The sequence below is a fragment of the Hylobates moloch genome, unplaced genomic scaffold (genome assembly GCF_009828535.3).
Source record: "Hylobates moloch isolate HMO894 unplaced genomic scaffold, HMol_V3 SCAFFOLD_24, whole genome shotgun sequence".
In the NCBI taxonomy this organism is placed as follows: Eukaryota; Metazoa; Chordata; class Mammalia; order Primates; family Hylobatidae; genus Hylobates; species Hylobates moloch.
The window spans coordinates 32,713,119-32,740,720 of record NW_026652299.1 but is presented as its reverse complement, the minus strand read 5'-3'; the positions used below and the strand labels follow the sequence as shown (position 1 = coordinate 32,740,720).

The 27,602-nt window shown below is 45.3% G+C and overlaps 1 protein-coding gene across 2 annotated transcripts in view; it reads left to right on the top strand.

The window, feature by feature from the left end:
* Positions 1–27,602, top strand: part of ERCC3 (ERCC excision repair 3, TFIIH core complex helicase subunit) — a 37,396-nt gene that overhangs the window by 7,498 nt on the left and 2,296 nt on the right. For both annotated transcript variants that reach the window (XM_032145944.2, XM_032145947.2), the window contains 5 exons: positions 6,408–6,592; positions 7,666–7,868; positions 14,149–14,245; positions 15,667–15,784; positions 25,832–25,950. In XM_032145944.2, the coding sequence (XP_032001835.1) occupies positions 6,408–6,592; positions 7,666–7,868; positions 14,149–14,245; positions 15,667–15,784; positions 25,832–25,950 (722 nt within the window). The remainder of the gene's footprint in view (positions 1–6,407; positions 6,593–7,665; positions 7,869–14,148; positions 14,246–15,666; positions 15,785–25,831; positions 25,951–27,602) is intronic.

Genomic DNA, 27,602 nt, shown 5'->3' with positions numbered 1-27,602 from the left:
TTCCAGTTGTTATGTTGGGAGAGGGAATGCTGTGTAGCCCACCCAACTGGCTAGAAAGACTTGCTGGCTTGCTGGATAAAGCTTTTAATAATTTTTTTTTTTTTTTTTTTTGAGAGGGAGTCTCACTCTGTCACCCAGGCTGGAGTGCAGTGGCATGATCTTGGCTCACCACAACCTCCGCCTCCTGGGTTCAAGCAGTTCTCTGCCTCAGCCTTCCGAGTAGCTGGGATTACAGGCACCTGCCACCATGCTAGGCTAATTTTTGTATTTTTTGTAGAGACAGGGATTCCCCATCTTGGCCAGGCTGGTCTTGAACTCCTGACCTCGTGATCCACCCACCTCGGCCTCCCAAAGTACTGAGATTACAGGTGTGAGCCATCGTGCTCGGCCAATAATTCTTAAGTGGGATGCAGGCAGGAGTGTTCACATTCACAGCTTGCTTAATCACTGGCTCAATAGTCATTTAGAAAATGATATTTTCTTTCCTCCATCTTTCTTTTGCTGCTCAGCTTCATCCGTTTTTTTTTTTTTTTTATCTCGAGATGGAGTCTCGCTCACTCCAGCCCAGGCTGGAGTGCAGTGGTGCAATCTCGGCTCACTGCAAGCTCCGCCTCCCGGGTTCATCCCATTCTCCCGCCTCAGCCTCTCCGAGTAGGTGGGACTACAGGCGCCTGCCACCACGCCCGGCTAATTTTTTGTATTTTTTTAGTAGAGATGGGGTTTCACTGTGGTCTGGATCTTCTGACCTCGTGATCCTCCCGCCTCGGCCTCCCAAAGTGCTGGGATTACAAGCGTGAGCCACCGTGCCCGGCCGGCTTCATCTGTTTTTTAATGGCCCTCTAAAAACTGGGTTAGGAGCACTGAAAAGCCCTTCCCGAAAGTTCGTGGTGTGTTTTATTTGAAGCCTGGAATATTGATCCTTAGTCAATATGTGATAGAAGTGCTTCTTCTCCAAGTATCATGGGCAAACCTTTTTTTTTTAAGCTGCTCTATTGATTTAATTTATATACCGTAAAATCACCCCTTGTAAGTATATAATCCAATGAGTTTTAGTAAATTTGTGGACCAGTGCAACCACCATGACCATGATCCAAGTTTTCTTTTCTTTTTTTTTTTTTTTTTTTTTTGTGAGATAGCATCTTGCTTTGTTGCCCAGGCTGGAGTGCAGTCGTGTGATCTTGGCCCAATGCAACCTCCACCTCTTGGGTTCAACTGATTCCCCTACCTCAACCTCCCAAGTAGCTGGGACTACAGGTGTGTACCACCACACCCGGCTAATTTTTTTTTTGTTTGAGGCAGAGTTTCGCTCTTGTTGTCCAGGCTGGAGTGCAGTGGCACAATCTCAGCTCACTGGAACCTCTGCCTCCCGGGTTCAAGCGATTCTCCTGCCTCAGCCTCCAGAGTAGCTAGGATTACAGGCATGCACCACCGCTAATTTTATATTTTTATTTTAATACGCCCGGCTAATTTTATATTTTTAGTAGAGACAGGGTTTCTCCATGTTGGTCAGGCTGGTCTCGAACTCCTGACTTCAGGTGATCCACCCACCTCAGCCTCACCCTGGGATTACAGGCATGAGGTACCACGCCTGGCCAAATTTTTGTATTTTTAGTAGAGACGGTTTCGCCATGTTAGCCAGGCTGGTCTTGAAGTCCAGACCTCAAGTGATCTGCCTGCCTGGGCCTCCTAAAGTACTGGGATTATAGATGTGAGCCACTGCATTCAGCCACCATGATCCAGTTTTAGATCATTTGTACTCATTTGCAGTCAATTCTTTGTTTCTCTGTCTAGCTTCAGACGACCACTGAACTGCTTTCTGTCACTATAGATTAGCTTTTTATGGAAAATTTATATAAACACAATCATACAATATATATTATGTCTGGCTTCTTTCACTTCCCATAATGGTTCATCTGTGCCTTAGCATTTATCCGTAGTTTGTTCCTTTTATTGCTGTATAGTTTTTTGGGCAAATCTTTTTTGATAAAAACAAATTAAGGGATTAAGATTAACAGATTAGAGGTGGGCATGGTGGCTGACACCTGTAGTCTCCTAGCACTTTGGGAGGCCAAGGCAGGAGGATTGCTTGAGCCCAGGAGTTTAAGATTAGCCTGGATAACATAGTGAGACATGTCTCTACAAAAAAAAATTTTTTTAATTAGCCAAGTGTGGTGGCATGCACCTGTGGTCTCAGCTGCTGAGGAGGCTGAGGTGGGAGGATCACTTGAATCTGGGAGGTTGAGGCTGCAGTGAACCATGATTGTGCAACTGTGCTCCAGCATGGGTGACAGAGTGTGAGACTCTGTCTCAAAAAAAAAGAATAAAAGATTAGGGTAAATTAAGAAGTCTAATAGAGGTTACTATGAACAAAATGAAATCTGAGGCATTTTCACAGGTAGTGTTCAAAATGTTGTCAAAATGGCCCCAGCATCTGGTTCTTTCTGTGCGTGACGGCTCTTCAGCCCTGATGGGTCTCTGGAGATACCTAGAGATGTTTGCAGCTGGCCAGGGAGGGATTGGAGGTCTTTCTGATGGAAGCCCAGGGTGTGGGCCCTGCTGTGGGAAAGTACTCGGCATAATGAGACAGCACAAGGTGGCCATGCGGCCAGAGGAGAGCATAGGAACAGTAGTCAAGGCTGAGGAAGGATAGCAGTATTGGGGCAGGTCTTGTAGGACCTTGTAGGCCATAGCAAGAACTTTGGCTTGTACTGTTAGTGTGAAGCCATCTGAGGGATTTGAGCAGAGCGTGACATGAATTGACTTTACACTGTAAAAATACCGCCCTGGCTGCTATGCTGGAAATAGACTGAAGGAAGCAAGACAGAAGCAGTGAGGTGAGTTTGTGGAATCTCAAGAAGAAGTGTGAACCAGTAAGGATGAAGGTGTGATCCGACTCTGGATATGTTGCGAAGCTTTAACTGACAGGTCAGATGTGGAATCAGAGAGAAATCAAGAATGACACTCAGGTTTTTGGCTTGAACAAAGGGAGGATAGAGTGGGCATTAATTGAGATGGGGAACACTATCAAAGGAGCTGGTTTGGAAGGCGACTATCAGGAGTTGGGCTTTAGATGTGCGAATTTGAGTTTCCTGTTAGGCATTCAGGCCGTGGCAAAAAGGTTAAGAAATGGGCCAAAGAAATTGATAGGCACCAAAAAAGGATATATACATGTCAAAGAAGCACTTGAAAAACGGGTTCAACCTCATTAGTCATCAGGGAACTGCAGATTTAAACCCACCACAGGATGCTCCCATACGCCAGTTAGAGTGGCCAAAATAAAAAATACTGATGTGCTGGTGCCGATGAGGTCACAGCAACTAAACTGTCACATGTTCCTGGAGGGATGGATTGCAAAGTGTATGGTCACTGTGGAAAACAGTTTGTCCGTTTATTATAAAATTACCACATGACCCATCAGTCCCATTCCTGGGTATCCTAGATAAATGAAAATAGGTTTACACAAAATCCTGTACACAAATGTTTATGGCAGCTCTGTTCATAATATCCAAAATCCAAGTGCTTATCAGTGAGTGTCTGGATAAACAAGCTATGGTACATCCATACACTGGAACACTACTCAGTAGTGAAAAAGAACAAATGTGCTGTATGTTGCAACCTGGATGAATCTCAAAAGCATGGTGCTGAGTGAAAGAAGTCAGCCTCAAAAGCTTCCATAGTGTGTGATTTCATTTGTACAGCAATGACAGTATAGTGCTGGCCAGCAGATCAGTGGTTGCCAGAAGTGGGGGGTCAGAGATGGATGACTCTAAAGGAGAGCATAGGGGAATTTTGGGGGTTGCTTTCTTTATCTTTACCCTGATTGTGGTGCTGGTTACAAAAATGTAAATATGTTAAAACGCACAGAACTGCCCCCCTCACCCCCCTGCCCCAAGTCAGTTTTACTGTGAGAATTTAAAAACTCAAAAGAAAAAAGGTGGAAGGGTGGGTATTGGGTCTGCTAGGATTGAAAATTGATGGTACAGAGAATCACTACCCACAAAGGAGTTTGGAATTGTTCTGTAGCAGTTTGGTTGGAAGCTGTGTTCAGGGCTTGAGGCATTCTGTCTGACTGTATGTTTGGTACACATTCATGTTTTTGTTTAACCCAAGCCCCAGGTCCCAGGTTCCAGGGGGCAACAGCACAGGTTTGGGATTGGTTATCTGATGAACAAGTACAAAAAGGTGGACCTCACACTCACGTATGTCTGTGAGTTTGTCTCTTCTCTTGTCTAGTTCACTGGGTGAGTTAGTCTTTGTTCGAGTTGTAGAGTGAAACCAACAAGCTCTAAGGGATTTTTGAGTACAGGCCCCATAAGCCCAGTGGCCTGGCCATGCTCATTGTCCCAGAGAGCAAATGTTAAATAAGGGAATGCTAGGAAGTCACAATAAGTCTCCTGACTGTCGAAAGTCTGCTGTGTTGGGTTAGGTGGAGTGATCAATCTTTGAGATTTATCTCAAAGGATAAAGATTGCTGTGCTGTTTTACAGATTTTTCAAAAGGAGCTCTGTTATGCCTTTTTATTAATGAGATTCATATTATGGTACTTGTGTATATTAAGTGCTTCCTGTGTGCTAGGTACTGTGCCAGTTACATTATTTCTACAGGTATTTATTGAGAACCTACTAAGTTCAGGCACTATACTTGGCACTGGAGACAAAGTGGAAGGGACAGCCAAGTAACCACACAAATAAATGCCAAATGACAACCATGACATAATGTTGAGTGACACAAGCGACACACAAAAGTGCATACTGTGATTTCATTTGTGCAAAGTTCAGAAAGGAGGCATACCCCTCTCAGATGTCAGAGGAGTGGTTCCCTCAAGGAAGAGTGCTAGTTATTGACAGGAGGGGTCAGGGGAGAGACATCTGGGTGCCTGATGCTCCATATCCTAATCTAGGTGGTTCCACAGCTGCATGTCTGTAAAAATGTATTGAGTAGTATGCTGTGAGTTATTCACCTGTGACAGCTGTCAGGACTGTAGGAGAGTGTAATAGAGGGGTGTGACGGGGTCACGGGTGTCCAGGCAGAGTCCTACCTGCCTTGTCCTTGTCTTGGGTCAATATGTCCCCTAGTGTTGCCTCCCTGGGGCCCACACTGGGTTGGTGTAGCCATTGCCTTGACTACCATTTCCCTCTAACATGGGGAGCTTGGTCTGAGGTTCTTGGCTACTGTATTTTGGAGCCAGCACAGTCTTTCCTTAGAGATAACCCTGAGCTGATTTTGTTTTCTGTGTAGTGTGTGTGTGTGTGTGTGTTTGCATGTGGTGTTGTATGCAAACCATGTAGATGTAAAAACTAAACATTTACTTAGAGTTAGGCAACCCTCTGTTATTTCACTGTGAACGTCTTTGTGTTTTGGTGCATTCAGGCCTCTTTTTCCTTAGATTTTTGTGTCTATTTATTTCTGAAATATCATTAGCCCTACTTTCAATTATATTGTAAGATAGGCATGACTCAGACATTTTAACCTTGCTTCAGAGTATTAGAATTTTTAAAAGGTGAGCCCGTGGAAATCCATAAATTAGGTTTTTAAAAAATGAATATCTCATACCCTTTATGTGTTTATATCTCATACCCTTTCTTTATGTGTTTATTTTATTTGATAAACCAGAGAGAATTATAATGTTCAAAAGAAAGGAAGAAAAAGGAGGTTGCTGGTTGACCAAAGTGATTGAATTGGTAAAGTTTGGAGAGGGGAGTTTCCTAAGGCGGGCCGGAGTGCTTGGGCGAACAGTGCCTGGAGTTTCATCACTCCCGTGGGCTTGGCTTTCTTCTCGGTTTCTGGGAAAATGGTGGGAAACTGAGCAGAGCTGGCTTCTTTCATTTCTTCCTCCCCCTAGATTGTCAACTTTCTTCTCAGTAACCTGGATACAAGTTTTAGGGGAAAATTCTTTGCGTAATTTAGAGCTTAGTGGTATTAATAGTAAGTATTGCAGGTTGTATTTCAAATTGCCATCTGCACTTCTACTGATAACTGTTGTGAGGGGAATGCTGGGGTTCATTAACTTGGAGATTCCTTAAGCTCATTTCACCCTCTTGTTCTCCTTTTCATTTTCTTTTGGACAGGTCTAAAAGTGATGGTGAAGCGTTTGCCTAGTCATTCTTGTCTAGAGCCAGCTTCTGTGGTCCTGAACCCGAGGGTTAGCTCAGGTGGTGTCATAAGCCAGTGTTAAGTTGCACAGCTATGAGCATTTGAAAAAGTGACAGTGTAGGCTGGGTGCAGTGGCTCATGCCTGTAATCCCAGCACTTTGGGAGGTGAAGGCAGGGGATTGCTTGAGGCCAGGAGTTCAAGACCAGCCTGGGTAACATACTGAGACCCCATCTCTACAAAAAATATTTAAAAATAAATAAATAAAAAATAAGAAAGAAAAGTGACAGTGTGAATGCTCCCATTGTTTCCTCAGCCAAGATGTTCCGAAGGGTGCTCACCATCGTGCAGGCCCACTGTAAGCTGGGTTTGACTGCGACTCTTGTCCGCGAAGATGACAAAATTGTGGACTTAAATTTTCTGATTGGGCCTAAGCTCTATGAAGCCAACTGGATGGAGCTGCAGAATAATGGCTACATCGCTAAAGTCCAGTGTGCTGAGGTAGCTGGGCCTGGGCTGGGGGCGTCTGGGAACGAGCCTCCTCCTATGGGCAGGGGAGTGATCAGATCGATTCCTCATGGGCAGACACAGGTCAGGACTTAGGCTCACCTGCTACCACCTCATGTAGGATCCTCAGTCACCCCGTGGTTGGGTGGTACTAGACCCACTTGCCGCATATCTTCTGCCTTGTCACATATCTCACATACCCCTGAATTTGTGATGATTCTTTTTCCTAGCCACGGGGTTTACCAGTCATGGATTTCTGTGGGTGAGGATTAGCATTCAGGGCACAGAGATGAATGAAGGCCCCTGATACCACAGTGCTGCCTGGGAGCCTGGCAGCAAAGGGCTTTGCTCTGGTAGCCCCAAGCGCCTAACTGACATGCTCCCGGCCCTGCTGGGAAGTGTGTGAAGAGGTGGCAGTACTCAGTAGCAGTGCTGACTTGTGTGTGGAGGTGTGGCCTAAATGGAGGAATTGCTGGTACTACCGATTGAGAATCTGGTTTTGCTCACTTGGAGCTGGTGTGAAAATAACTCCCTGGATATGATTGCATTTAAAAATCTTTTAAGTGGTTGACATGTGAAAACGTCTGGTTCAACAGGAGATTTTAGGTTGGGTTTAGTTTTGTGCATGCATTTATTTTCAGTTGTACTGATTTCTAATTCACATACCTTTTTTTTTTTTTTTTTTAACAGGGTCTCACTCTGTCACCCAGGCTGGAGTGCAGTGGCGTGATCTTGGCTCACTGCACCCTCCGCCTCCTGGGCAAGTGATTCTCCTGCCTTAGCCTCCTGCGTAGCTGGAATTACAGACATGCACCACCACACCCGGCTAATTTTTGTATTTTTAGTAGAGACTGGGTTTCACTGTGTTGGCCAGGCTGGTCTTGAACTCCTGGCCTCAAGTGATCTGCCTGACTCAGCCTCCCAAAGTGCTGGCATTACAGGCATGAGCCACTGCGCCTGACTGGTTTTGTTTTAAAGCTAATTCTGCTAGAGAAAGGTCTTCAAAAGTTTTTAATTGTGTGATGTTTAAACTTGTAAAATGACCCCTGGTTCTTACTGTATCACAGGTCTGGTGCCCTATGTCTCCTGAATTTTACCGGGAATATGTGGCAATCAAAACCAAGAAACGAATCTTGCTGTACACCATGAACCCCAACAAATTTAGAGCTTGCCAGTTTCTGATCAAGTTTCATGAAAGGAGGAATGACAAGATTATTGTCTTTGCTGACAATGTGTTTGCCCTGAAGGAATATGCCATTCGACTGAACAAGTAAGAATTGAAAACTTGGAGCTTCCTCCAGGCCAGTTTCTCTTCCCCATTGAGAATGCAGAAGGTGGCTGTTGTTTTGTTTTTTTGTTTTTCTCTCAGGAACTTCTTGGGCTCCAAAGATCTTGTTCTGTGGCCCTGGTCTTAGAAACCAGGGAAGACCTGAAGTAGGTGGTTGGAGTCAGAGGTTAGAGCATAAAGAAAAGGGGGGCTAGACACCTTGAGCCCAAAGAACAGGGAGCAGAGACTTGGACTGAGCTGGGTGGGGCCCCATGGAAGATCTGGGCTCCAAAGGTAGGTGGGAGTTGGCATTTGGAGCTTTGGACTGTGTGAGCTCTGTGGGTGGAGAGGAGGCCAGACTGGATGGCCTAGGGGCTGGGAAGGCAAGACGGGCTGGGCCGGCATCCCAAGTACAGACTGGCATCTGGAAGGAGCTTCTTAGAAATGCCCACGCAGTATCCTCATCAACCCATGGCTCCACCCAAATATCTGTGCTTAAAACCTGGCTCTTGTAAAGCTCTGCCAAGTAAGGAGGAAGAGGTCTGCGCTTGCTCCTACAGTGACACAGGACTTCAGGTGCTGTAAGTGTTGCAGAAGGCCAGGCGCTCTATGGAGACAGGTCAAGCTATGTGCTGTGGGTACTATACATAGGTTTTATTTAATCCTCACTTCAGCCATATAAGATGTTCCCATTTTATAGAAGGGAAAACAAACTCATAGAAGATTAAGTTTCTCAAGTTTCTAAAATTATACGTTTATTTAATTTAGAAAGACTTTTTAATCCAAGTCAACATTTAGATTATTGTGAAAAACAGCAATTACCTGCTTCTATTTTCCCACCCACAATTCTATTCCTTGAAGACAGCTGCTTTTGACTCTTTTTTGTTGTTTACCTTCATATTGCTTTCTTTCTTTCTTTCTTTTTTTTTTTTTTTTTTTGGAGTTAGGGTCTCACTGTGTCACCTAGTCTATCGTGCAGTGGTGTAATCATGGCTCACGGCAGCCTTGACCCCCTGGGCTCGATCAGTCCTTCCACCTCAGCCTCCTGAGTAGCTGGGTCTACAGGCACGCGCCACCACACTGAGCTAATTTTTGTGTTTTTTGTAGAGATGGGGTTTTGCTCTGTTGCCCAGGCTGGTCTCAAACTCCTGAACTCAAGCAGTCCTTCTGCCTTGGCCTCCCAAAGTGCTGGGATTAGAGTCATGAGCCACCACACCTGGCCAGCCTTCATCTTTCTAAGCAATAGCTTATGTAATTTCTTGATGATCAGTTATAGAAATTGCATATTAACTTCCTACTGCAGGAGTTGAGGGTTTAGCTTTCTTACATATACCACTCTCCCCACTCCTGTTTTCTCTCCTGCCATTCTCCCAATATGGGAATAGCACAAGTTGGGGGTTACTTTAATATTCTGTGTTACATTATTTTGACTACGTAAATATGTTTAGAGAGGGCCATATAGTGTCATTGTTCAGGCAGAGCTGTAGAGTACTATTACATTTTCTTTTTTTTTTTTTTTTTTTTTTTTTGAGACCGAGTCTTGCTCTGTTGCCAGGCTGGAGTGCAGTGGCGCTATCTCGGCTCACTGCAACCCCCGCCTCCTGGGTTCAAGTGATTCTCCTGCCTCAGCCTCGTGAGTAGCTGGGACTACAGGCACCCGCCACCACAGCCTGGATAATTTTTGTATTTTTAGTAGAGATGGGGTTTCACCATATTGGCCAGGACGGTCTCGATCTCTTGACGTCGTGATCTGCCTACCTCAGCCTTCCAAAGTGCTGGGATTACAGGTGTGAGCCACTGTGCCCAGCCCTACATTTTCTTTTTTGTAAATATTTTTTTGCCTTGGAGTTAACAATTGCCTTGTCATTGTTTTTGCTTGGTTTTCTGTACATTGAATAATTATTCCCCTCCAAAGTCTTCACATAACCATAAACTCAGTAGGGTCAGGTAATTTCTCAGTTCTGTTTTTCTGTTTCCCCAGTGGGATCCCCACCAGCACTCCATCCCCCTACTCTGTTCTGGCCTGCTTGCTGTCTGGGACTAGAGACACCACCAGCTGTTACCATGGCGTTTCCCTTGGACACCACCCCGTGACTTCCCTGGGCCTCTTTGTTGTGTTTCCCACCCTGAAGTCTCCACCCTCTTGGTTACTCATTTTGATGGAGCACATGTTCCAGTAGGTTCCTGAGAGAAGGGATGTAGGAGGGGGAGCTTTGGAGACTTCACGTGTTTACAGATGTCTTTACTTGACTTTACACTTGATCAGTAGTTTGGCCAGGTCCTAGAACTAACATTGGAGCTTCCAGTGCAGCAGTTCGGCAGTTTGATGCCCTTTGCTTCCTCTCAGTGTGTTGTCTGCTGTGGTGGCTGTGTGTTTTCCTTCCCTTGAAAACTGGTAGGATCTTCTCTCTTTTTGGAAATTTCAAAGTGATATTAATGTTTTTTCTTTCATTGTGATGGGCACTCAGTGTATCCTTTCCATCTGGAAACTCGTGTCCTTCAGTTCTGAGAATTTCTATTTTTTTGTTGTTAATCACCTTCTCTATGTGTTCCCTTCTTGGAATCTTGACTCGTCAGATGTTAGATCCTCTGAACAGCTTCTCCAGTTTGCTTATCTTTTTTCTACTTTTTTATCTCTTTGTCTTCTAACCCTTCTATTGAGACTTGTTAATTTCTGAGAGTTCTTTCCTGGTAACTGTTCTTGTTTTGTTTGTGAATAGAGTGTCTTCTCGGAGGCTATGAAAGCTTTTGAAACTTCCTTCTGTTTCCTGCCATGTCTCTTTTCTTCACTTTTTTGTCTTGATTGTTTTTACCTGTCTTTTGAGTCTTTCTGAGTTTTGGTAATCCTTGACTGTATTTTCTTGTTTAAAGTCAGTCACTGAAAAGCTGGCAGGCCTTTCTGTATGGCTTAGTGGGTTTGCCAGCTTGTGGACCTCACCGGAGTGGCTGGGCAGGGCCTGGCTATTTCTTCAGGAGATTACCAAATGCCAGTATCTCTAGGACTTTTCTCTTGGGCTGGACAGTTTCTTCAGTGAGGAATTTTCCAGTCCCCTGGGCACCACCGTGTATTAGGGGAAGAGGAGGGCTTGTGGAATCTTTGCATTCAGTCTCACCTTTGCCCTCAGCTCTGCCGGGCATCCCTGGAGAAAAAGCCTCCAGTGCCCCACCATTGGAGGTGGCCTGCCTGCTGCTGGCCGGACCCAACTGCTCCTCACACTCACACGCTGCCAATCCTCCTGTGCACCTGCCCACCTTCTCAGGCAACTGGTGACTAGTTCCTGAGCCCTCCTGCGTGCTGCGGAGGACACAGAGGCGGCAGGTTTTGTATCGGTCTTCCCTCCTGCCAGCTCCAGCTTCTGCTTTCTCTAGTCTGTTAGCTCAGGTACTGTGCCTGCATCTGTCTGCTTTTCAGCTTCTGAAATGTTACCCACTTCTCTCATCTGCTGTTATTTCTTCTCCTGTTTTCTTTGTGGGTTTGTGTACTGTCACATTAGTGCCAATTTGAGCAGGGCAATGAGACAGTTCATATATTTACTGTGCCTTATTTAAGAACTATCTTCCCTCCCCATTCTTCCTTCCACAGCAGTGCTCCTCCAGTCTTCTGGAGCCTGACTCCAGGGGCCTCGCCCACCTACATTTGCAGCACTCCTGAGGCTTGTGCCTTAGCTGCAGCCTCCCGAGCATCTGCTTGGGCAGGGATGTTAATTTGCCTGGCACTGTCAACTCCGAGCCAGTCTGGCACAGTGAAGGGCAGCAGATTGTGGGTGTCTCCTGTGTACTAGAATGATCATTACAATGTGTACTTCTTACCTTTTTTTTTGTGCCTCTCGCCTTTAAATGTATGAAGTAGTTTTTTTCTTCTTGGTTTTCTCGCTTCTAAAATGATCCTGTGGGCGAGGCGCAGTGGCTCATGCCTATAATCCCAGCACTTTGGGGGGCCAAAGTGGAAAGATCACTTGAGCCCAGGAGTTCAAGACCAGCTTGGGCAATATAGTGAGACCCCATCCTTTAAAAAAAAAAAAGTGATCCTGTGGCTCTTAGGCATTGCTCCATTCTTCACTTGTGTGTGGTGGGGATTCTCCAAGCTTTTGGCTCCACCCAGCCTTCATAAGAAAGGCGTTGGTATCACCGAAGCACTTTGCAAGAGAGGCTTAGGGTTATATGGCAGTGTGGGGCTGTGGGCAGAGCATCGTTTTTGGGATCAGACAGACTGGATGTGGGAAAGTTATTTACCTCTGAACTCCTTTTGTACTTCGGTCACATGGAGCTTCTGCCACCCAATGTGTCGTGGGTCCTGGTGTCCCTTGATGGTGGGGGGTGGATTCTTGTGCCTGGCAGCCTGTAAGTATTTAGTAAATGTGATGTTCTCCACTTGGAGGGTGCTTTTCCTTCTATTTCATCTGTGTGGGGGAACCTTTAGAAACCGAGGGCTCCCCACTGTGCAAATAGTTTTTCCTGTTGATGGGGGAGGAGAAAACCACCTAAGAACCTGGGTATCAAGAGTCAGGCTGTTCTGATGAGTGGGGCTTCTAACCTTTTTCACTGCATGACCTGCGTAGAAAATGATAAAATTCTGTGGTGCCCAGGACATTCTGGATCACGGCAAGGCAGCTTGTGACTGGGCTAACCAGAGGCCATCAGCCTGGGTGTGCAGCTGCCCAGGCCCTGTCCAGCTTCCCCACAGGCGAGGGGTTTGCTCTTTGAGGCACATCCATTAATGGGCACTGCTCTGGGTGCTAATGGGCCTGGGCAGTGGAGCAGCCACTCCCAGGTTCCATCTGCTCAGGCTCCTGACCCTTGATTTCCCACATGTAAATTGGGGAACATGAAACCTGTCTTTTACAGTGCTGAGGAGTCTTGGCAGGGCTGGCTGGATTTTTTCTTTTCTTTCTTTTCTTTTCTTTTTTTTGAGACGGAGTCTCACCCTATTGCCCAGGCTGGAGTGAAGTGGTGTGATCTTGGCACTGCAACCTCCGCCTCCACCACAACCTCTGCCTCCCGGGTTCAAGTGATTCTACTGCCTCAGCCTCCCAAGTAGCTGGGATTACAGGTGCCTGCCACCACGCCCGGCTTATTTTTTTTATTTTTAGTAGAGATGGGATCTCACCATGTTGGCCAGGCTGTTCTCAAACTTCTGACCTCAGGTGATCCACCCACCTCGGCCTCCCAAAGTGCTGGGATTACAGGTGTGAGCCACTGTGCCTGGCTGGATTTTTTTTTTTTTTTTTTTTTTTAATGTAGTACTCAGCTTGGTGCCTGGTGTTGGTAGGTCCTGCGTACCTGTAGTTTGTCCTCATTGTCTTTGTTGTTGTCATCATCATCATCACTGTTGTTATAATTCTTGGGAAGCTACAAAAACTGTCCACCGTCACATTCCAAGACAGAGGGAAAGAGTGTGACATTCCCAATGCTATGTGATGATAACCATTGAGTTCATTGATAGGGGTTGTGCCCTTTGGCAGGGAGCTGGAAATTTTTATTTTTATTTATTTTTTTTAGACGGAGTTTCACTTTTGTTTCCCAGGTTGGAGTGCAATGGCACGATCTTGGCTCACCACAACCTCTGCCTCCTGGGTTCAAGTGATTCTCCTGCCTCAGCCTCCTGAGTAGCTGGGATTACAGGCATGCGCCACCACACTCGGCTAATTTTGTATTTTTAGTAGAGATGGGGTTTCTCCATGTTGGTCAGGCTGGTCACCAATTCCCAACCTCAGGTGATCTGCCAGCCTCGGCCTCCCGAAGTGCTGGGATTACAGGCGTGAACCACCACGCCCGGCAGGGAGCTAGAAATTAAAGAGAAGTTTTTAAAACTTAGTGTTATGGGAAATCAGCACAAAAATGGCTGAAGGGCACTTTTCTCCTTTCTGCTCATATCTTGGAGCATGCCTGTGTCTTGGCAAACAGTTGCTTCCAGCCTTTTTTTGGAAATAGCAGTGCTTTCTTTGTCACTCTCTTTGGGCTTCATGAAATCTGGAGATGCTCCTTGTATAGACTCTGTGCTGAGAGTGAGAGATGTTGAAGCAGGAAAAAGCATAGTCCAAAAAGAAAACAAAAAACAGAAAGGAGGGAATCCTGAAGAGAATGGTGGGCCTAAAGCTAGAATCGGGGGAAGGCTGGGGGGTACATCTGTAGCCAGTCATTTTTTTGGGTCTAACGATATTCCTGCATGACAGAGGGCTTTCTACTTGAGAATAGCTAGCCTGAGCTCCTTTTTCCCTCTGATGTGTTTTCAAGATAACTGAGACATTATTCTGTGGTCTAACACAGCTTCATTCTTCTCTAGACCCTATATCTACGGACCTACGTCGCAGGGGGAAAGGATGCAAATTCTCCAGAATTTCAAGCACAACCCCAAAATTAACACCATCTTCATATCCAAGGTTTGTGTGGCATATGGGGTGGAGGTGAGGCCCTTAGCACTCTGGGGACCTGGGAGGTACACTATGATTCCTGGACAGTGAATTCAAGTCTGCTGAAGGAACTTCTCATGCATGTTTTCATTTCCGACGTGTCCAGGGATGGGGACACTGCCTGGGGTTAGTGGAAGGAGCAGACTGAGGATTTGCATGCATCATGGATAATCTATAAAGGCTCTTTGAGGTTTTTCCAATTCTTTTTGCGATGTAGGAGTTTTCAGTTGTATTTCCTTATTTATAAAAGGAAAAAAAGTTCATTTCCTACTCTGGCAAAAGTAGGCATTTAGATGAAGTTCTCTTTACAAGTTGGAGATCCTGTGTGTCGTGGCAGCCTTTGTCCTGGTTCCTGGTGTCGCTTGATGATGGGTAGTGGATGTCAGCACAGACTTGCGCAGGCCCATCTGTGGGCCTAAACCACCCCAGGGATGGTTTACTCTGCAATCAGAAGCTGTAGCCCCACAGTTTAGAATAGTCATTCAGATTAAGACAGACCCAAAGCCCAAAAGAAATGAGATTTTACGACCGGGCGCGGTGGCTCACGCCTGTAATCCCAGCACTTTGGGAGGCTGAGGCGGGTGGATCACCGGAGGTCAGGAGTTCGAGACCAGCCTGGCCAACATGGTGAGACCCCATCTCTACTAAAAATACAAAAATTAGCTGGGTGTGGTGGCAGACGCCTGTAATCCCAGCTACTCAGGGAGGCTGAGGCAGCAGGGTTCAATCACTTCAACCCTGGAGGCGGAGGTTGCAGTGGAGCTGAGATTGTGCCATTGCACTCCAGCCTAGGCAACAAGAGCGAGACTCCGTCTCAAAAAAAAAAAAAAAAAAAAAAAGAAATGAGATTTTATGATTGTGGCTGGGCACATAAGCACCAAACTTTCATGTCTATGGCTGGGAACCTCGATGTTTGGAGCCCCAGAGCTGAGGAATCCACCTATAGTCAGAATCCCATATGGGGCAGTTGTTCCTCCCAGTTCACATCCCACATGTGCTGCTGGTGTCAGTGGCCAACAGGTAAGAGTATGGATGGTTTTGTGGACACATATTTCTGTAGCCAAAAAAATGAATGACTCAAAGTCAGTCTCTGTTCAAGGGCCCTCTCATCTCTGGGCTCCTGGCACCCAGCACTGTGAATGTCACTGATGCCTGGTATTAATTCTTCAGGATGACTCTTAGGAGAACTCACACAAGGTCCTGGAGACCCAGAGATGCCTTTCTGAGATTTATTGCTTCACCTCTCTCTGCCTGCATCAGATAGACCCTGGTACAAAGAGGAAAAAAGAGTGATTGTGTTTCAAAATTATCTACAGAACTTATTTAAGTTCTGGATCAGTTGAGTTTTTTTTTTTCCTCATATATAAAAACCTTCCAACTTGTTTCTGTAGGTAGGTGACACTTCGTTTGATCTGCCAGAAGCAAATGTCCTCATTCAGATCTCATCCCATGGTGGCTCCAGGCGTCAGGAAGCCCAAAGGCTAGGGCGGGTGCTTCGAGCTAAAAAAGGTAAAGTGGCCTTTCATCTTCTGTTGCAGGAGGTCACTCCTCTTAAACCACTTCAGTTAGGAAGACGATAGGGGTGAGAGCTGCCATGTGCCCTGGGGCTAAATAGACTCTGGAGAGAGGGGATCCCAAAGCAAAGACCTAGATCTTTATGGCCCATCATTATTTCTCATACCTTGGGGGTGAATATGCAGGTGTTTTCCATGACAGCGGCACGGAATCCACACAGATGTGCTGTGTACACTGTGCAGCTGTGTTGGTAGATGGTAAGAGGGAGCCAGGGCAAGGCAGTGCTTATGGGGTAGATGTGGAAGGGAGAAAACAGAGCTGGGCCACCAGTGTAAGTGGAGGAGCTGGAAGCTGCTTCTGGAACTTGATCAGAAGGCAGGGAAAGGTTTGGTAGGAGCAGCTTGGGCAGACACACAATGGACACATCATTCATAACCTGTGCAGAGTGCTGCCCTGGTGGCAGCTTGCAGCAGGGGCAGGGCAAGCTCAGTGAGTGAGGAGGTGAGAATCCGCATTGCAAAGGCTTTTTCTGAGGAGGCGTGGCACCCCTGTGCTTGCTTACTGCAGTAAAAGGGCCCAGACCACCATTGTGGGCATGGCAGGGACTGACACTCTTGCTAAGAGATGGCCGTGTCTGTCTTACTGGGACCAGGGCACATCCTGAGACAAGGACGCAGGCCCTATCCTCAAGTAATCTGCTTATTCAAGGAGGTATCTGGACTGCTAGAATGTTTGAAAATGACAAGATTAGTGGGCATATGTTGGAACTGTACTGCATTCAAATGTGTTTAAGAAGCATCTAGTAGCTTGTATTTAAAATGGAAATGAGGCAAATAGCATGGACTAGAAATAGCATGGACTCGGGCACCAAACCAGCTGTGTCACCTTTGGCAAATTATTTTCTCCTCTGAGACTTGGTTTTCCCATCCAAAGTGGGGGTGACAATCCTATCTTGCCAAGACTGCTGTGAGGATTCAGCTTATAAATCATAAAATGTAGTCGGCTGGCTGGGCACAGTGGCTCACACCTATAATCCCAGCACTTTGGGAGGCCAAGGCAGGAGGATAGCTTGAGCCCAGGAGTTTGAGACCATCTTGGGCAATATAGTGAGAGCCCATCTCTACAAAAAATAAAACTAGTTGGGTGTGGTGGTGTGTGCCTGTGGTTCCAGCTACTTGGTAGGCTGAGACAGTAGCTTTTATAAACTGACAGGACTATGATCTGCTAGCAAATGTGAACATAATTCATTACTTATTCCTTACTCTAATTTGAAAACTCCTTTATTGATTGATTGATTGAGACAGAGTCTCATTCTCTCACCCAGGCTGGAGTGTAGTGGCACAATCTCGGCTCACTGCAACCTCCATCTCCTGGGTTCAAGTGTGATTCACCTGCCTGAGCCTCCCGAGTACCTGGGACTACAAGCATGCACCACCATGTCCAGCTAATTTTTTTTGTATTTTTAGTAAAGACGGGGTTTCACCATTTTGGCCAGGCTCATCTCTAGTGATCCACCCGCCTGGGCCTCCCAAAGTTTGGGGGTTACAGGTGTGAGCCACCGTGCCCAGCCTTAAAAACTCCCTTAAATGTGAATAGAAGGCCAGGCGCGGTGGCTCACGCCTGTAATCCCAACACTTTGGGAGGCCGAGGCGGGCGGATCACGAGGTCAGGAGATCGAGACTATCCTGGCTAACACGGTAAACCCCGTCTCTACTAAAAATACAAAAAATTAGCCGGGCGTGGTGGCGGGCGCCTGTAGTCCCAGCTACTCGGGAGGCTGAGGCAGGAGAATGGCATGAACCCAGGAGGCGGAGCTTACAGTGAGCCGAGATTGCGCCACCGCACTCCAGCCTGGGCAACAGAGTGAGACTCTGTCTCAAAAAAAAAAAAAAAAAAATTGTGAATAGAATTGTTTTCTTACTCAAAACACTGTTTAACATAAGACACATGGCTTCTGTCTTTGCATCTCTGAGCTCTTGTAAGACTTGAGAAACAATTACATTCAAGGGCAGTATGCTTAACCTACTGACGTTTGAACTACAAAGCAAAGATGTTTAGATTTTCCTGAAGGATCAAGTCTTTCAGGCCACAGAATTTTCTGTCCTAGTTTCTTAATACAGTAGTCCCCCCATATTTGCAATTTTCCTTTCTACATTCAATTACCCATGGTCAACTGTAGTCTAAAAATATTAAATGGAAAATTCTAGAAATAAACAATTCATAAGTTTTAAATTACACACTATTCTGAGTAGCATCCAGGATGTGAATTCTTGCTTTGTGCAGCATATTCATGCTTAAATTCTCCCCACCCATTAGTCACTTAGTAGCCATCTCAGTTGTCATGGACTGTCACTGTATCTCAGTGCTTGTTTTCAAGTAACCCTTATCTTACTAATGGCCCCAAAGCACAAGTATAATGATGCTAGCAACTCAGATATGCCAAAGAGAAGCTGTAAAATGCTTTCTTAAAGTGAAAAGGTAAAAGTTATTAATTTAAGAAAGGGAATAAAAATCATATGCTAAGGTTGCTAAGATCGATGGTGAGAGTGACCCTTCTTACTGTACAAGATGATCATCCCCAGAGCACATAGCCGTCAGACTTTCCGAGGTCAATACAAAAGAAAGAATCTTAAAGACAGCTAGAGAAAAGGGTCATATAACTCATCATGCTAACAGCAGACTTCTTAGCAGAAACTTTACAAGTCAGAAGAGATTGGGGGACTGTTTTTAGCATTCTTAAAGAAAAGAAAAGAAATCCTGGCCAGGCACGGTGGCTCACACCTGTAATCCCAGCACTTTGGGAGGCCAAGGTAGGCAGATTGCTTGAACTCAGGAGTTTGAGACCAGTCTGGGCAACATGACGAAACCCTGTTCCTACAAAAAATACAACAATTAGCCGGGTGTGGTGGTGTGTGCCTGTAGTCCCAGCCACTCCGGAGGCTGAGGCAAGAGAATTGCTTGCCTGGGAGGCAGAGGTTGCAGTGATCTGACATCACCACGGCATGAGCCTGTAGTCCCAGCCACTCCGGAGGCTGAGGCAACAGAATTGCTTGCCTGGGAGGCAGAGGTTGCAGTGATCTGACATCTCACCATGGCATTCTACCTCGGGCAACAGAACAAGACCCCGTTTAAAACAAAAACAAACAAACAAAAAAACAGGCCAGGTGCAGTGGCTTACACCTGTAATCCTAGCACTTTGGGAGGCCGAGGTGAGTGGATCACCTGAGGTCAGGAGTTCGAGACCAGCCTGGCCAACATGGTGAAACCCCATCTCCACTAAAAATACAAAAATTAGCCGGGCGTGGTGGCGGGTGCCTATAATCTCAGCTACTCAGGAGGCTGAGGCAGGAGTATTGCTGGAACCCAGGAGGCAGAGGTTTCAGTGAGCCGAGATTGCACCATTGCACTCCAGCCTGGGCAACAACAGGAAGACTCTGTCTCAAAACAAAAAAACAAAAACCAAAAAACCATAGTGAGACCCAGTCTCTTTAAGAAGAAAATAAAAAAAATCCTAACCAAGAATTTCATATCCTGCCAAACTAAGCTTCATAAGCAAAGAAGAAATAAAATCTTTCCCAGACAAGCAACTGCTAAAAGAATTTGTTGTCACCAGACTGGCCCTACAAGAGAGGCTTGAGAGTTCTAAACATGGAAATGAAAGAATGGTGACACCTGCTACCACAAAAGTACACGTAAGCACATAGCCCACAGACCCTGTAAAGCAACTACACAATCCAAACTACAGAGCAACCAGCTAATGACACCATGATAGGAATAAAGCCTCATGTATCAATATTAACCTTGAATGTAAACAACCTAAACACCCTACCTAGAAGACTTGGAGTGGCAAATTGGATTAAAAACAAGACCCAGCCTTCTGCTGTCTTCAAGAGACCTCTCTCACATGTAACAGGACCCATAGGTTCAAAGTAAAGGGATAGGGAAAAATCTATCACACAAATAAAAAAAAGAGTGGGGCAGGGGGGTCACTATTCTTGCACCAGATAAAACAGACTTTAAACCAGCCACAGTAAAAAAGGTCATTACACAGTGATAAATGGTTCAATTCAACAAGAAGACTTAACTATCCTAAATATATATGCACCCAACATTGGAGCACCCAGATTCATAAAACAAGTACTTGTAGAGCTAGGAAAAGGCTTAGACAGCCACACAATAATAGTAGGAGATTTTGACACCCCACTGACAGCATTAGACAGATTATAGAGGCAGAAAACTAACAAATTTTGTACTTAAAATTCAACACTTGACCAATTGGACCTAATAGGCATCTACATAATTCTCTACCCAACAACCACAGAATATATATTCTCATCTGCCCCCAGAATATGCTCTTAAGATTGATCACGTGGGCCTGGTGCAGTGGCTCACGCGTGTAATCCCAGCACTTTGGGAGGCTGAGGCTGGCGGATTGCCTGAGCTCAGGAGTTGCAACCAGCCACGGTGAAACCCCGTCTCTACTAAAATACAAAAATTAGCTGAGTGTGGCGGCGTGCGCCTGTAGTCCCAGCTACTCGGGAGCCTGAGGCAGGAGAACTGGCTTGAAGCTGGGAGGCGGAGGTTGCAGTGAGCCAAGATCATGCCACTGCACTCCAGCCTGGGCAACAGAGCAGGACTCCGTCACAAAACAAAACAAAAAAAATCATGTGTTTGGCCATAAAGCAATGTAAGACTTCATGCTCGACTTTATTAAAGTCTCAATAAATTCGACAGGGTGCAGTGGCTCACGCCTGTGATCCTAGCACTTTGGGAGTCCAAGGCGGGCACATCACAAGGTCAGGAGATCGAGACCATCCTGGCTAACACGGTGAAACCACGTCTCCACTAAAAATACAAAAAATTAGCCAGGCGTGTGGTGGCAGGTGCCTGTAGTCTCAGCTACTCGGGAGGCTGAAGCAGGAGAATGGCGTGAACCTGGGAGGTGGAGCTTGCAGTGAGCCGAGATTGCGCCACTGCACTCCAGCCTAGGCAACAGAGCGAGACTCCGTCTCAAAAAAAAAAAAAAAAAAGACTCAATAAATTCAAAAAAGTCGAAATCATACCAAGCATGTTCTTGGATCACAGTGGAATAAAAATAGAAATCAGTACCAGGAAGAACTCTCAAAACCATGCAGTTGGCCAGGCACAGTGGCTCATGCCTGTAATCCCAGCACTTTGGGAGGCCAAAGTGGGAGGATCATTTGAACTCAGGAGTTCAAGACCATTCTGGGCAACATAGTGAGACCCCATCTCTAAATAAAAGCAAAAAGCAGAAAAAAAACCCCACACAATTACATAGAAACAAAACAGCTTGCTCCTGAATGACTTTTGGATAAACAAATTAGGCAGGAATCAAAAATTATTTGAAACAAATGAAAACAGATACAACATACCAAATCTCTGGGGTACAGCAAAGGTATTGTTAGGAAAGTTTATAGCACTGAACACCTACATCGAGAAGATAGATTTCAAATTAACAATTTGACGTTTCACCTGAAGGAACTAGAAAAATAAGAACAAGCTAATCCCAAAACTAGCTGAAGAAAAGAAATAACTAAAATCAGAGCAGAGCTAAATGAAATTCAGACTCAAAAACAATACAAAGGACCAATGAAATAAAAAGCTGGTTCTTTGAAAAGATAAATAAGGCCAGGCGCAGTAGCTCATGCCTGTAATCTTGGAACTTTGGGAGGCCGAGGTGGGCGGATCACAAGGTCAGGAGTTCAAGAGCAGCCTGACCAACATGGAGAAACCCTGTCTCTACTAAAAATACAAAAATTAGCTGAATGTGGTGGCACATGCTTGTAATCCCAGCTACTCAGGAGGCTGAGGCAGGAGAATTGCGTGAACCCGGGAGGCAGAGGCTGCAGTGAGCCAAGATCGTGCCTCTGCACTCCAGCCTGGGTGACAGAGTGAGACTCCGTCTCAAAAAAAAAAGATAAATAAGATTGATGGACTGCTAGTTAGATTAACAAAAAAGGGAAGATCCAAATAAGGACAATCAGAAATGACAAAGGTGACATCACAGCTGATCCCCAGAAATACACTCTCAGAGACTTATAAATACCTCTGTGCACACAAACTAGTAAATCTAGAGGAAATAGATAAATTCCTGGAAACATACAACTTCCCAAGATTGAATCAGGAATTAATTGAAACCCTGAACAGATCAATAAGGAGAAATTGAATCAGTAATTTAAAAAAAAATATGGCCCCAGGCATGGTGGCTCACACCTCTAATCCCAGCACTTTGGGAGGCTGAGGCAGGTGGATCACCTGAGGTCAGGAGTTCCAGACCAGCCTGACCAACATGGTGAAACCTCGTCTCTACTGAAAATACAAAACTAGATGGGCTTAGTGGCGTGTGCCTGTAGTTCCAGCCACGTGGAAGGCTGAGGCAGGAGAATTGCTTAAACCCAGGAGGTGGAGGTTGCAGTGAGCTGAGATCGTGCCACTGCACTCCAGCCTGGGTTACAGAGTGAGACTCCATCTCAAAAAAAACAAAAACAAAAACAAAAAACAAAAAACTACCAACTAAAAAAGTCCTGGACCAGATGTATTCAGTTCTACTGAAACTATTCAAAAAAATTGAGGAGGAGGGACTTCTCCCTAACTCATACTACGAAATCACTATCATCCTGATACCAAAATCTGGCAAAGACACGATGAAAAAATAAAACTACAGGCCAGTATTCCTGATGAACACAGACGCAAAAATCTGTAACAAAATGCTGACAAAGCAAATCCAGCGGCATATCAAAAAGTTAATTCACCACAGTCAAATAGGCTTTATTTCTGGGATGCAAAGTTGGTTCAACATGTGGAAGTCAATAAATGTGATTCACCACATAATTAAAAATGAAAAGCATATAATCATCCTAATAGACACAGAAAAAGGTTTTTTATTTTTTTGAGGCAGAGGCTCTCTCTTGTTGCCCAGACTGGAGTGCAATGGTGCAATCTTGGCTCACTGCAACCTCTGCCTCCCAGATTCAAACTATTCTCCTGCCTCAGCCTCCTGAGTAGCTGGGACTACAGGCATGCACCACCATGCCCAGCTAATTTTTTTGTATTTTTAATAGAGACAGGGTTTCGCCATGTTGGCAATGCTGGTCTCGAAGGCCTGACCTCAGGTGATCCACCCACCTCGGCCTCCCGAAGTGCTGGGATTACAGGTGTGAGCCACTGCGTCCGGCCCAGAAAGAGCTTTTGATAAAATTCAACATTCATTCATGATAAAAACCCTCAACAAATGTCATCGAAGGAACATATCTCACAATAATAAAAGCCATCTATGACAAACTCACAGCTAGCATCATACTAAACAAGCAAAAGCTGGAAGCATTCCCTTTAAGAACTGGAACAAGACAGCCGGGTACGGTGGCTCACGCCTGCAGCCCCAGCACTTTGGGAGGCCGAGGTGGGCGGATCACAACAAGGTCAGGAGATCTAGGTCATTCTGGCTAACGTGGTGAAACCCCATCCCTACTAAAAATACAAAAAATTAGCCGGGCGTGGTGGCGGGCGCCTATAGTCCCAGCTACTCGGGAGGCTGAAGCAGGAGAATGGCGTGAACCCGGGAGGCGGAGCTTGCAGTGAGCTGAGATCACGCCAGTGCACTCCAGCCTGGGCGACAGAGCGAGACTCCATCCCCCAGGAAAAAAAAAAAAAAAGAACTGGAACAAGACAAAGAGCCCACCCTCACCACTCCTATTCAACATAGTACTGAAAGTTCTACCCAAACCAATCTAGCAAGATAAAGAAATAAAAGGCATCCAGATAGGAAAAAAGGAAGTTAAATTATCTGTCTTCCCTAATGATATGATTCTATACCTAGAAAACCCTAAAGACTCCACCAAAAGGCTCCTAGACCTGATAGGCAACTTGAGTAAAGTTTCAGAATTCAAGATCAATGTACAAAAATCAGTAGCATTTCTATACACCAGTAACATTCAAGCTGAGAGCCAAATCAAGAACACAATCCAATTTATAATAGCTGTAAAAACAAAAGACAAAACCTAGGAATAACTACAGAACACTCCTGAAATAAATCATAGGTGACAGAAGCAAATGGAAAAACATTCTATGCTTGAGGATTGGAAGAAGCAATATCATTAAAATTGCCAGACTGCCCAAAACAATCTACAGATTCAACACTATTCTATCAAATTGCCAACATCATTTTTCACAGAATTAGAAAAAAACTTCTAAAATTCATCTGGAACCACAAAAGCGCCTGAATAGCCAAAGCAATCCTAAGCAAAAGGAACAAAGCCAAAGGCCTTGCAGTATCCAACTTCAAACTATGCTACAGGGCTTACAGTAACCAAAACAGCGTGGTACTGGTACAGAGCAGACACATAGACCAATGGAGCAGAATAAAGAGCCCAGAAATAATGCCGTGTACTTGCAGCCAACTGATGTTCAACAAAATTGGCAAAAATACGCAGTGGGGAAAGTACTCCCTATTCAATAAATGGTGCTAGGGAAACTGGCTAACTGTATGCAGACGGATGAAACTGGACCCCTGCCTATCACCACATACAAAAATCAACTCATAATGGATTAAAGATGTAAATGTAAGATCTCAAACTATAAGGATCCTCGAAGAAAACCTAGGAAATACCATATTCACAAAGTTGTGCAACTATCACCACAATTCATGTTTAGAATATTCTCATCAGCTCCTAAAAGAAATCCTCATCCATGCACAGCCACTCCTAATTTCCTCTTGTTCTCAACCCCCGGCCCTAGGCAGCCCCTAATCTACTTTCATGTCTGTACGCCTTTTCTGGACATTTCATGTAAATGCAATCAGACCATTTGGGGCCTTCTGTGACTGGTTTCTTTTCACTTAGCATAATGTTTTCTTTGTTTGTTTGTTTGTTTTTTGGAGATGGAATCTCGCTCTATCGCCCAGTCTGGAGTACAGTGGCGTGATCTTGGCTCACTGCAACCACTGCCTCGCAGGTTCATGGGATTCTCCTGCCTCAGCCTCCTGCGTAGCTGGAATTACAGGCATGAGCCACCACGCCTGGCTAATTTTTGTATTTTTAGTAGAGATGGAGTTTGACCATGTTGGCCAGGCTGGTCTCAAACACCTGACCTCGAGTTATCCATGCCCGCCTCAGCCTCCCAAAGTGCTGGGATTACAGGACTGAGCCACCACACCCGGCAGCGTAATGTTTTCAAAAAGATTATCCATATTGTAGCATCTGTCAGTACTTCATTTTTTTTTATTGCTAAATAATATTCGATTCCATGGACCATACCACATTTTATTTATCCACACATCTGTTGATGGACATTTGGGCTGTTTCCACTTTTTGGCTCTTAGAAGAATTCTGCTATGAAATTCATTTACAAATTTTTGTGTGGATATAGTTTGATTTCTCTTGGATTTATGCCTGGAAGTGGAATTGCCAGGTCATGTGGTTATAACAGTGCGTTTAACATTTTGATGAACTGCCAGACTATTTTCCAAAGCAGCCATATCATTTACATTCTCAGCAGCAATGCATGAGGGTTCTAGTTTTTCCACATCCTTGACAACAGTGGCAGTTATCTGCTTTTTTAATTGTAGCCATCCTCGGAGGGGGGATGAGGTGATAATCTCATTGTGCTTTTGAGTTGCATTTCCCTGGTGATTAATGGTGTAGAGCATCATTTCATGTGCTTACTGGCTATTTTTGTATTGTTTTTGGAGAAATAATCTGTTCATATTCTTCGCTCATTTATAATTAATTTGTCTCGTTGTTGAGTTTCAATAGTTCTTTATATAACCTAGATACAAATCCCTTATCAGATACATGCTTTCCACATATTTTTTTATTCTGAGGATTGTTTTTTCACTTGATGGTGTCCTTAGAAGCACAAAAGACTTCTAAATTTTGATGCAATCCCATGCCAAGTTCAGGTGGTAACCCCAAGTGCAGGGCTTTTCCACTGCAGTGCTTGCTTTTGAGCCTGGGACCCTTAGCTCTTGGCATTTTAATGGCTAATGTTGTCTTCTTTCTTGCCTTTTCTCATTTTTTCCTGCAGGGATGGTTGCAGAAGAGTACAATGCCTTTTTCTACTCACTGGTATCCCAGGACACACAGGAAATGGCTTACTCAACCAAGCGGCAGAGATTCTTGGTAGATCAAGGTTATAGCTTCAAGGTACATCTCCATTTGGCCTCTGGTTAGACTAGGACCAAGGTCTTCTTGATACCCTGGCCTCCAGGAGAAGTGAGGGCCACTGTCAGCAGGCAGGCACCAAGCATTAGGGGATTAGAGGCCTTGCCTCAGACTCCCTTTATCTCTGCATGAATCGCTGAGGGCAGCTGTTGGTGGGAAGTGTGCCGTCCTGGCAGGACTGAGGTGCCACAGCACTATGGCCAGCACTGTGTGAGTCTGAGCCCCGCAGGGCTGCTTTCTCAGGGATGCCTCTCCAGGTAGCTAGGAGAGCTCTTCCTTTCATCAGCTGGCTCCAGGCCTTAGTTTGCCTCAGTTTGCCTCCCAGACATCGGAGCCATCCTGTACTACAAATCAGGTATTTTAATAATTGGGAAATTCTAAAGCTTTGGCTAACTTTCATTGGCTGAGGCATTTGCTTTCTCTCCTGTTACACAAATATAACGTTTATGTCAGTATTTGGTGTCCAGAAGGGCTTTATATTTTGGGGATAGATGAAGGGTTCTAGAAGTAGGGGAATTAAATTCCCCCTATGGTCCACTAAAAGGACATCCCTAGAACATTAGACTCCCAGGTTCTTGATTGCAAAAGACCGCAATCCAGGCTGCCTTTTGAGATACATTTTTAATGGGTCTCTTTATGCATTGGTGAGAGTTCCCATTATGGGCCTTAGGGGGACAGGGTTGTCTGGCCTCCCCTCTTTTAGCTAGAGGCAGTGACACTTCAGACCTCTCATGCTGGCCTAGAGGACAAGATGCTTGGGTTGTGAGCCCAGTTTTTTGGAGGATTCGCATCATGACCTTTTTATCCATCCATGAAAATCCCTGCTGGTAATAGCATTCCTACTTCCTCATTCCTGCCAAGCTGTGAGGGTAAGAGGAGCACCAGGTCAGAAAGAGCTCCTCTGAATTCTTTGAAAGGTGACCTCGACAAAAAGGCACAGTACCATGCCGTAGTAGTTTGTGTTGGTTGGAGCTGTGTCTTCGGTGCTGCCTGTTGAGGAGCAGTGGTTGGAGTTCCCAGAGTCATGATGTGGAGTGGTTGGGCCTGCGCAGATGTGCACATTTTCTATACTCTGGATCCCTGGCCCAGAAGGACTCAGGTCCTTACTTCTAGGAATTTTCATTTAATTAACATGAGAATTGGAGGAAAGGAGAGTTCCCTTTACGGAATCAACCCAGGTTTTCTGCAGGGATAGGGAGCCCTTGTAGTAAGTTATCCCCATAGAAATGAAAACCTAGTCTCCAACATGCTGTTCTTACTCTCTCAGAGAAGCTCTGCAGATAATCTTCCTGATGTCCTACCATTTTCATTTTCATTTTCATTTGTTCATTCCTGCTGGAAGCCCCAGTTGCTGAGCACAGCAGATGCCAGGGACCTTCTCAAAGGGCCACAGCCTGTGCCTTCCAGTCACTTGTCCCTTCCTTTGTCTGCTTTAAGATGTGAAGGCTACCCGAAGGAGCCTTTTAAAATCACTAAGATTCTTCCTGTTGATCTTCCATACGTGATCATTTAGATGCTGTGTGCTGGGGGCAGATTTCTCTGAAATTCCTGCATCCCTCTGGTCCTTGAGATCATTAGTCAAGCTCCCTGTTAAAGGCGGCTCCTGATGCTGGTCTCTGGAATGCTAGGGAGGA